This window comes from Ostrinia nubilalis, chromosome 25, assembly GCF_963855985.1.
Source record: "Ostrinia nubilalis chromosome 25, ilOstNubi1.1, whole genome shotgun sequence".
Lineage (NCBI taxonomy): Eukaryota > Metazoa > Arthropoda > Insecta > Lepidoptera > Crambidae > Ostrinia > Ostrinia nubilalis.
The window spans coordinates 3,951,550-3,961,620 of NC_087112.1; the positions used below are offsets into that span (position 1 = coordinate 3,951,550).

Consider the following 10,071-nt stretch of genomic DNA (forward strand, 5'->3'; position numbering starts at 1 on the left):
CAAAAATTCAATGTTACCAGCTTCCATAATCTGTACCCTATTATTGGTACCATTTGAAAGAGCTCGTGAAGCACTTTCAGAATCAGTAACTAGTTTTTCGATATCTTGTATAGTTTAGAAATAATCGAGTGAGATCACTTATCGTTTCCACCCTGTATAATCCGGCTGTATCTCCAGGTCACCTAGATACATTCCATAGCAGCTGTAATAGACATTTAGGCACATACATATACCAATTTTGGTGAAAAATTGGCATTTTGTATTAGTTTTTGTATAACGCCTGAACAAAATCAAAGGGTAATATTTTGGTGTTATACATAGATTTCGAATATAAAAAATATATAATTTAACTAATTAAGACATGACAAAAAAACTGAGGTATGTCTCGTTTCTGTCGGGTCTGGGTTTTTTTTGTATGGGGCGTGACCGTTCTTCTTTCAGATCCAAATAATGATTGAATAACTAGCCACGAGCCGCCAAAGTTCAACAAAAGTACAAACCACGACAAAAAATTAAAGTTCGAATTCGATTTAAAAAAAAGCTAATGGTGATAATGGATTGCCAATGATCTTCGAAAAAATCTAAAAAAGTATAAAAATTGACATATCTCCTAAACTATAAAACTTTAGTCATAGAAAGTAGGGTTCAATAATTAGCAAATGACCTCCTCTATACGCGTATTAGCTATGGCGGGTTCAGTTCCAGTCACCCTGTATATGTATTGGAGTATTATTTGTAAATATAACAATGTCGTGACTTGTTGCAGCGTTCTCTGAGACGGACAGCTCGGGCTCCAGCGAGGCGTCTGGCGGCGCGGGCGCGGCTCGTCTGCACGCGCGCCGCCGCCACAACGCGCACCACGCGCCGAGGCACTACAAGAAACGGTATGCACTAACTACACTCGGCATCAAATAAATCGCACCTCCCGCGACAAGCACTTATCAAACGTATGCATCCCCACTTCCCACCAACGTTGGTACCATTTGAAAGCCTAGTTCTAAACTTCATTTCATTAAAGGAAAGGTTTTTACCCCAAAAATGTGTCTTTACAAGGATCCAGAGTCACTTCTTCAAAAAATAGGTAGTTACGCTATAGCCATTTTTTATGACTATAAAACTGTTAAGTTGGGATTAATCGCTATCCATCTGTTAAAGAGGACACGTGAGATCTTTATTTGGTGTTATAACCATAAAAATTGGTCTAATTGATCCCAGAGGTGAGCCCAAAGTGAGGTCTATTTTCAAGTCACACTTATGGTATATGTTAATCATTTATTTAGAAATGAAATGTATTTTTCTTTAAGGATATTTATTGGGCTTTCAAATAACACCAATATTGTTGGGGTACCATGATTGTGTCAGAAGAAAATCTTTAAAGTTCGCGTCACGGAAGGTGCGGTTTATTTGATGTTGAGTGTATATTACGAATCCTGTCCTGTCATACTAATATTATTCTGAAAGGTTGTGAGGATGTATGGATGAGATCTTTTTACAAGGAAGGAATAACTTCCAATTGGATTTTGATTGAAAATGAAAAAAAAATTGGAAGGAAAAGCAAAAGCTAAAAGCTTTTTTCTTGTATTAATTTTTAAATATGTATATCGAATACTTCTATTATAAATGCGAAAGTTTGTATGGATGTCTGGATGTTAACATGTTTGTTACTCTTTCACGCAAAAACTACTGAACGGATTTTGATTAAATTATAACCCAGAATACGCGGGTGAAGCCGAGGGCGAAAGCTAGTACTTTATAATTGCGTGACATCACTGCTAGGTTAAAAGAACACGTATCGTCCCACATCAGTCATGAGCGCGTAATGTGACGTTACGCTTAGCAAAAACAAATATAAGCTTGTTTCTTTTTTATTTCCAGTCCCAATTAAATATTGCTTTTTCCAAAGAGTTTAGTTACATGGAGTGCATATTTTTGTGTATTTTTCAAGCTCGTTTGTGTAACAATAACTTCTGTAATAATTAGATCAACTATTTTATATTGAAATTTTGTTTCACCCGCAGGTCGTTAGGCAATCTGGTAGCAGTACAAAGTCCGAGGGTGCCCAAACTGGGCGTGTTTGTGGGCCCGCCCGAACTACCCACTGGGTACAGGGCGAGGACACAGGAAGACAAAGGTAAATAGGATAAAATGCGTACCATCATTGCTTTGCATTATATCTCTTCTTCTATGTATTTATTTGAGTATTGAGTTCATATTTCGTAAACTATTTTGACTTCTTCTTGAACACGTTTATTTTATTTCAAGAAAACAGATGGGGAGAAAACCTACATAGTAATTCTAATACACGATCAAGTTTTGCTAATTAATTTGCCAGTCCTGCTTAATTTGCTACCCTTGATAGCATGCATTTTAAGGCCAGTGCTCCAGCAATAGCGAACCTCAACGTTTAATCATATTTGTGCCCATTTACTTACGTTTAAGTCATTTGCCTATTCACCTAGTAAGGATTTGCCTCTCCTTTGACATATTTGTTATTTTGTTGTGCATATTTTTTGCGGTATAGTTAATATTGAATGTGTAATATATGTAATATACTTTCAGCAGCCAGCGAGTCCAGCGAAGGCAGTTCGGACGGCGAGACGCGGAGGCCTAGGCCTCTGCCCTTGCCTCCTCACCACGAGCCTCCCCATAAGGTGTGTTTGAATTCACAATACAATCAATTTTCAGTTCAATTTATGTATTCATTTCCACCTGTTATGAAAGTGATGATAAAAGGTGTGATGCAGGTCAAGAGCTTTCTTATTGTGGATAAGAAAAGACATCCGCTGAAAACATGCGTGTCTCTATTTACACAAAAAATTTAAAACATTAAGGCCGAGTTGCACAACTTAACTTTAACCGTGGTTATAACCGGTGTTTTATGTATAGAGTTTGACAGACTTTTGACGTTCGTTAAAGTAAGATGGTGCAACCAAACCTTATTGTTAAGACCAGGGATGTTATGGATATCCGTAACCGTAACCGAAACTTTTGGATATCCGAAATAAAAAAATATCCGTAACCGAAACCGGTATAATATTATTCCTATATCCGTAACCGTATCCATAACCGAAACTACATATCCATAACATCCCTAGTTAAGACTACTATCTATTCTTTATATGGCATATTTATTTTCATTAGTTATATTCTGTTTTTTGATTTACTAAAACATTTTAATTCGTTTGACCTTACTTTACTTGATACTGAGTTTCTTGCTATAAAATTGTGTGTTTTTATTTAAAACAATTGTTTATCATGAGCTTATTACATTGTCAGCAGCCGAATATTTTTAAGCAGATGCTGGGCGGCGACTACCCGTCGTCCGCGCAAGAGAACTCTTCGTCCAGTGCTGCGGATTCCCGCAGGAGGGCGCATCCGTTCTCTAAACACGATAGGAGGCATAAGGTGAGGATGATAAACAAATCATCTATGGTGTGGGTTAACAAAGTTTACAACACATACGGATCTTCTAAAGCCTGGTACGTGAGCACGTATAATTTTGTCCAATGACCCCAAGCTACCCATCCTTATCGCTCGCGTGTAATTATATTGCTGTCGCGACTGTGCGATGGGCGCCCGTTAGCTTGGGGTCATTGGACAAAATTCTACGTGCTCACGGACCAGGCTTTATCACTTGGATTGTAATCGCGGTGCTAGACTTAGGACTTAATTAGAAAATAACGCTCAAAACTCAAGCATTCAATATACTAACCAAATTGGGGAAAAAATTGCTTGGGTAACGATCTATAGTTGATTATAATATCGTACAATACAAATAAAAGTATGTAACTGAATATCAGCTTATTTGTTTCTAAATTGTGGAATATAATATAATAATAATCGTGTTTCAACACGATTATTATAGTTTATTATTTTGTTTCAGGAATTTTCAAAGAGCAAAGACTCTAAAAAGAACTCGTCACAGTTAGCAAACACACAGTCGCAGCAGAATTGGGGCCCTCAGGTAATTAATATACATTTTTGTAAAGAAGTTGTCTCCAAGTTACGTCAAAATTAGCTCGCATTTAAAAAATAAGTAATAGCAACTAAAACCTTTGAAATCATTTGCCAATGAGGGTTTTCGCGAATGAAAGATCCGCTAGATGGCGGGACGTGGATGTGGGTCTGACTGCTGCGTGATTGGTGGGTTTTGACATATCTGTCAATGTCATGTCAAAAATAACCAATCATGCAGCATTTGGACCTCGCGTCTACGTATTGCCATCTGGCGGATCTTTCATTCGCGAAAACCTTCATTCAGTTGAAATTCTAAAGACGATCGATAAAAAATCTCAGCACAAAGAATGCTGGAACGTATCAAAGGAAGTCTCTTAAACAACATATCTCAGTAAACTCTAATGCCAGAATAATCAATGAAAATTGAGCTCTATTCCCTATACTCCAGGGTCCCCACGGAGTGCCTCTATTCGTTGAGAAGTGCGTGGAATTCATCGAACGGGAGGGTCTGGCGTCGGAGGGACTATACCGCGTGCCCGGCAACAGAGCACATGTTGATATGCTCTTCAACAAGTTTTATGAAGGTAAGATAAAATAGTTCATAATGCGAACAACTAAGGACTGGAATTCACTGGCTGCTGCTGTCTTTCCTGAACACTATAATCTGGGCCTCTTCAACTAAATAGGTACTTACAAGGCATGCATGTACCATCCTAGACTGTATTTCACTTAACATCAAGTGTGATGGGAGTGGGAGATCGATTCAGGAATTAGGAGATCCGTAAACGAATTAAAGCACTGTCATAGCCTGACGGATTAGCAAGCTGAAGTGGCAGAGCAGAGCACATAGTACGCAGAACTGACGGCCGATGAAGGTTCTGGAGTGGAGGCCAACCGGAAAGCACATTGTGTGACGTTCACCCACAAGGTGTACAAACAACCTCATAAAGGTAGCAGGAAGGCGTTGGATGCAGGCCACTACCAACCGGTCAATCTGGAAATTAGGGGAGGTCTATGTTCAGCAGTGCACGTCCTTTGACTGATGATGATGAAAATTCTTTTATAGAAGTTAGTTATTAATGCAATAATATGATGCCTTCAGATCCAAACGTGGAGTTGGAGTCCCTCGACATTCCGGTCAACGCGGTGGCGACGGCACTGAAGGACTTCTTCTCCAAGAAGCTGCCGCCTCTGCTGGACGAAGCCAGTATGACGCAGCTGGAGGATATTGCGGGTGAGTTGCGAGCCGCTAACTTGTAGATAGTGTTGAATAGACCTTTTTGATAATGTTTATGGGAATTTTGAGTTTAATTTTTTTTTGTGAGCGTACCAGTATTATTATATCATTATCAAAGACAACAATCATTCATTATGTTCCTCACTCGATTACACGAACTACTCTGCTTATTTTGCCAACTCAATTAATTCACTTCTTTCGTATTGTGTTCAAACCAAAGAAAAATTACTAATTGAAAAGGCATTGAAAAGTGTCGTCTTAGTTCGTTTTTACCATCAAAGAACTACGCTTTGATAGCTCATAAAAAGTTTGTCAACTGACTACTAGAATATAATGACAAATCTTGATAAAAAACATGTTCACATACTAAGATTCGTGCCCGCGTGCCGTATAAGTTTATAAAACCAACTGGTATTGCTCTTGAATATGTTTTCACGCATGTTTATGTAAATAAATATCTTTATGTCCATTCTGAGTAGCCTCTCAAATACAATAAGTACTTACGTGTATTTATCGCGTTAGCAGCGATGCGCGGCTGCATCGCGGGCGGCGTGGAGCTGAAGGACCGCAGCTGGCGGCTGCTCGCGCTGCGCACGCTGCTCAATACTGCGCTCACGCCGCTCGCGCGCGCTACACTCGACTACGTGTTACACCACTTCGCGCGGTGAGTAGCGACACCTCAGACCAACAGAGCGAGCCACAGTCTGGGGCGGAGCCGCGAAAGAATGTCTAGGCCGTCTAGCTCGGACAATAACTCGCAGCTCCGTCCCAAAGACTTCGGGAGGACACCGTCAGGTTTTAGTGAGTAGGCCCTGCCCATCTGGCAGGGAGAGTCTCACATAACCCACTGGTTCCCCCGAGCCAGTGGGTATGCAATTTCATGCATTTCCTGACGAAAAAAAAAATGGCGCTCAACAAAGGGACCGCTTGAGCTCACGCCGCTCACGCTACACTCGACTACGTGCTGCACACTTCGCGCGGTGAGTCGCGACACCTATCGCCTCAGACTTGTGGCTAGCGTCGCTCAACAGATGGCGCTCTCCACTGGGACCGCTTGAGCTCACGCCGCTCACGCTACACTCGACTACGTGCTGCACACTTCGCGCGGTGAGTAGCGACTCCTATCGCCTCAGACTTGTGGCTAGCGGCGCTCAACAGATGGCGCTCAACAAAGGGACCGCTTGAGCTCACGCCGCTCACGCTACGCTCGACTACGTGCTCCACCACTTCGCGCGGTGAGTAGCGACACCTATCGCCGCTAGACTTGTGGCTAGCGTCGCTCAACAGATGGCGCTCAACAAAGGGACCGCAGCAGGCGACTACTCACGCTGCTCAATACTGCGCTCACGCCGCTCGCGCGCGCTACGCTCGACTACGTGCTCCACCACTTCGCGCGGTGAGTAGCGACACCTCAGACCAACAGAGCGAGCCGCAGTCTGGGGCGGAGCCGCGAAAGAATGTCTAGGCCGTCTAGCTCGGACAATAACTCGCAGCTCCGTCCCAAAGACTTCGGGAGGACACCGTCAGGTTTTAGTGAGTAGGCCCTGCCCATCTGGCAGGGAGAGCCTCACATAACCCACTGGTTCCCCCGAGCCAGTGGGTATGCAATTTCATGCATTTCATGACGAAAAAAAAAAAATGGCGCTCAACAAAGGGACCGCTTGAGCTCACGCCGCTGACTACGTGTTACACCACTTCGCGCGGTGAGTAGCGACTCCTACCGCCGCTAGACTTGTGGCTAGCGTCGCTCAACAGATGGCGCTCACGCCGGGACCGCAGCTGGCGCCTATGCACACTGCTCAACACTGAGCTCACGCCGCTTTGCGCGGTGAGTTCACCACAACTCAATTCTCTCGCTGGTTATTGTCTACCTACACGGATTCTACAGAGACCCAGAGATAATAATATGTTGCAGCTGAAGCCACGCTCTGACTAGTCACCACCACAGAACACCACTCCCCTCTGTTGCTGACGATTCACGTCTATACGCAAGGCCCCCCAGACCAACTACTGTGGGAGTTTCGCCATGCTCCATCGTTGGAGCTTTCACCACCACAGAACACCACTTTGTGTGTTCTCAGTGTATTAGATGATGATGTGTTATGAACACCACTCTATGTCTGATGACAGGATGTGTTTGATAATCGCCAGCGAGCATCATGCCGTCAAAAAAATGAGGTACCCATAATTTATTAGGATGAGACACTCATCACGGCCGTAGCTATTCATCTAGCTAGACGCTTCTGCCTATGGCATACTTTATGGCGAGTACTACTCAACTGCAGGAGCCGCCAGCGTTCACAAGCTTCAGCGGACTTTACTGCCGCTTACACGGGACTATTCCCACCTCTCATTCCCACCACTGCAACTCCTGTGTAGCCAGGATCTACAGCTTGACCGCCACAAAAACCCAACCAATGAAGGTCAATTTTGTCCCGGGGGAAAGTTAAACTGTCATTTACTGCCGCTTGCCAATACAGACAATAATCTTTACTTTACCTACTCCAGGGTGGCGGACAACTCCAAACTAAACTCAATGGACAGCAAAAACCTGGCCATCTGCTGGTGGCCGACGCTGCTGCCGGTACAATTCTCCGACATGGGCCGGTTCGAGATGACGCGGCCGTACCTCGAGGACATCGTGCAGACCATGATCGACCAGCACCCCTTCCTGTTCCGCGGGAAGGAGGCGTTCGTCATGGTGTGAGGACAGTGTGTGAGTAGATAATAATATTTAGTTTACAGCGCCATCTGATCTCAAATTAAGCACAGTTTAGATTCTGTAAAGATTGATGCTTAACTTCAAACAGATTTTATCGTTGCATTGAAGGCATAGTACTTTACTGAACAAGGGGGCTATTCCGAAACGCTGTTTATGTAGTATCGGGTATATCTGTCACCGTCGCTCATGCTGGCATCTCGCTTTGTGCGATAGGGATGGCAACATACAAAACTTCGAATGATTTTTTTCGGATTAACCCTAGTTCCTGCGATAGTTAAGCGGTCGAAAGGGTGTCAACGAAGCTTAACATTTGTGTCAGACATGTACTTTTACGGTGACAGCTCTCTCTCGACGACGTCAAATGTTACTCATGCCGCACCCTTCCAGTACCGTAGGACTTGGGATTAGGGACCTATTCAGTTATGCTCTTTACCTACATTTGGTTGTTGATAGCTCATCCTACAGTCGACGCGTATTTTTTAAGCATTACATTAACATTAATTTACGCATATACAACGTGATCTTGATGGATTCTTCATTTACCTTTTGGTGACCATCAACACAGAATGTTAACTTTTTCTCATTAGAAACATGTGTCTTCCAGGAACCCACAATGCATGTTGCATTCGTGATGGACGACGTCTGACGTCAGCGAAACGACGTCATCGAAAACGCAAAATGGCGGCTCAGAGCTCAGTGAGTTTGCAAGCGATTATCGGCCGTGCGGCCTTGCAATACGGACTTGCGCAGTGTCAGACTTTCGTCTTGGTTGTTCTAGTGTAACGTATACGGTTCGAACGAAATCGTGCTAGATGGAGGTTATGTTAACAGCTATTGTTAGTAGTATTTATCAAGTTCGCCGGTAGATTTTTCGTTTCAAAATTGTTCTCATATCATAACGCTTAGTGTTACCGCAAAGAAAGAGAATGCTTGCATTTTTAAAAACTTTTTTTCTAAACCGCGAACTATTTTATAACGCCGATTATTTACCGCAGTATTTTAATGACTAGGTGTTATTGTATCTGCATTGTAATAGAATTAAGGAATTCGTGCACAAAAGTATTTATCGGGATATAAAATGTTTTTAAAAATAAGTATTATCGGTAATGTAACGTTTATATTTGTATAATCGATGGCAACACCACGTAAAAGGACATTCCGTTCAGTCGAAAAGTAATTATGAATTAATTGTTAATTATGGATATTATGATATTATAGTGATATTCGCGTATTGTAAGTTCGGCGGAGGCTTGTGTACATTTTTTGTTGTTATACTTTTTAAGTGCGAGGGAGATAGTAAAATACGCCCTTTCTCTTTCTTTCAGTCTATTGAAACGATTAACTAAATTTATTTATTCATGCTATATCCAATTAATTTATTGCCATAAATTGATCTATCAAATGTTTTTCTGTAGAAAAAAAATATGGCATAAAAGAAAAAAGAAACTTCAAGTTGTATATTGCTATCTCTCTCGCACTATCCCTCCCAATTTCATTAGAAAGAGACAGCTACATAACTGCGTCTCGTGTGACCATTATTATTTGGGCCACGTAATATCTTATATTCAGAGTATAATAATATGTTTGAGTATGATACATCACAATACTTAACACGCATATTGCTTTGAACGCATTTATTTATATTAGATAGTAATATATTAAAACGTATTCCGCTTTCATGGATTCCAAGCAAATGATCTTCATAATTTAAGGAAAAGAATTATTTTTTACATTATTTTTCAATTCGTAAATAGCAGCTTATGGTTATTTTCTTGGTATTTAACCAAAGATGAAATGTTTTGCTCTCTCCAGTTTAATTAATATACTAAAATGGGACCCTTGTCCAGATGAAAATTAAATATTTCATTTAAAAATATCTCGTATGAGATCTGTGACAGATAGTGACTTGAATTCTGAATCTGTCTAAAACATTATTTTTACATGTCATAGACAAATTAGTCACAGGAGTGTAGTTTTAAGCTTCTGATACACAACAAAATCGTGGCATGACGTTTCTATTCAATCCCGGGATTGATGCAATTAGGTATTTCACACTTTAAAAAATATACACATAAACCTTGCCTCATGACGTTACAATTCGATGGTCTCGTTCGTTTGTATGAAGATTTTTGGGGAAGTCTGCTCAATATTTTAA

General features: G+C 41.6%; 1 protein-coding gene across 1 annotated transcript in view; it reads left to right on the forward strand.

The window, feature by feature from the left end:
- Positions 1-9,288, forward strand: part of LOC135084079 (rho GTPase-activating protein 190) — a 65,544-nt gene extending 56,256 nt beyond the window's left edge. The window contains exons 50-59 of the mRNA XM_063978821.1: positions 767-884; positions 2,019-2,131; positions 2,560-2,651; positions 3,277-3,405; positions 3,884-3,964; positions 4,406-4,541; positions 5,060-5,191; positions 5,717-5,858; positions 7,703-7,910; positions 8,521-9,288. Of these exons, the coding sequence (XP_063834891.1) occupies positions 767-884; positions 2,019-2,131; positions 2,560-2,651; positions 3,277-3,405; positions 3,884-3,964; positions 4,406-4,541; positions 5,060-5,191; positions 5,717-5,858; positions 7,703-7,901 (1,142 nt within the window). The 3' untranslated portion in view covers positions 7,902-7,910; positions 8,521-9,288. The remainder of the gene's footprint in view (positions 1-766; positions 885-2,018; positions 2,132-2,559; positions 2,652-3,276; positions 3,406-3,883; positions 3,965-4,405; positions 4,542-5,059; positions 5,192-5,716; positions 5,859-7,702; positions 7,911-8,520) is intronic.
- Positions 9,289-10,071: the final 783 nt, after the last annotated feature.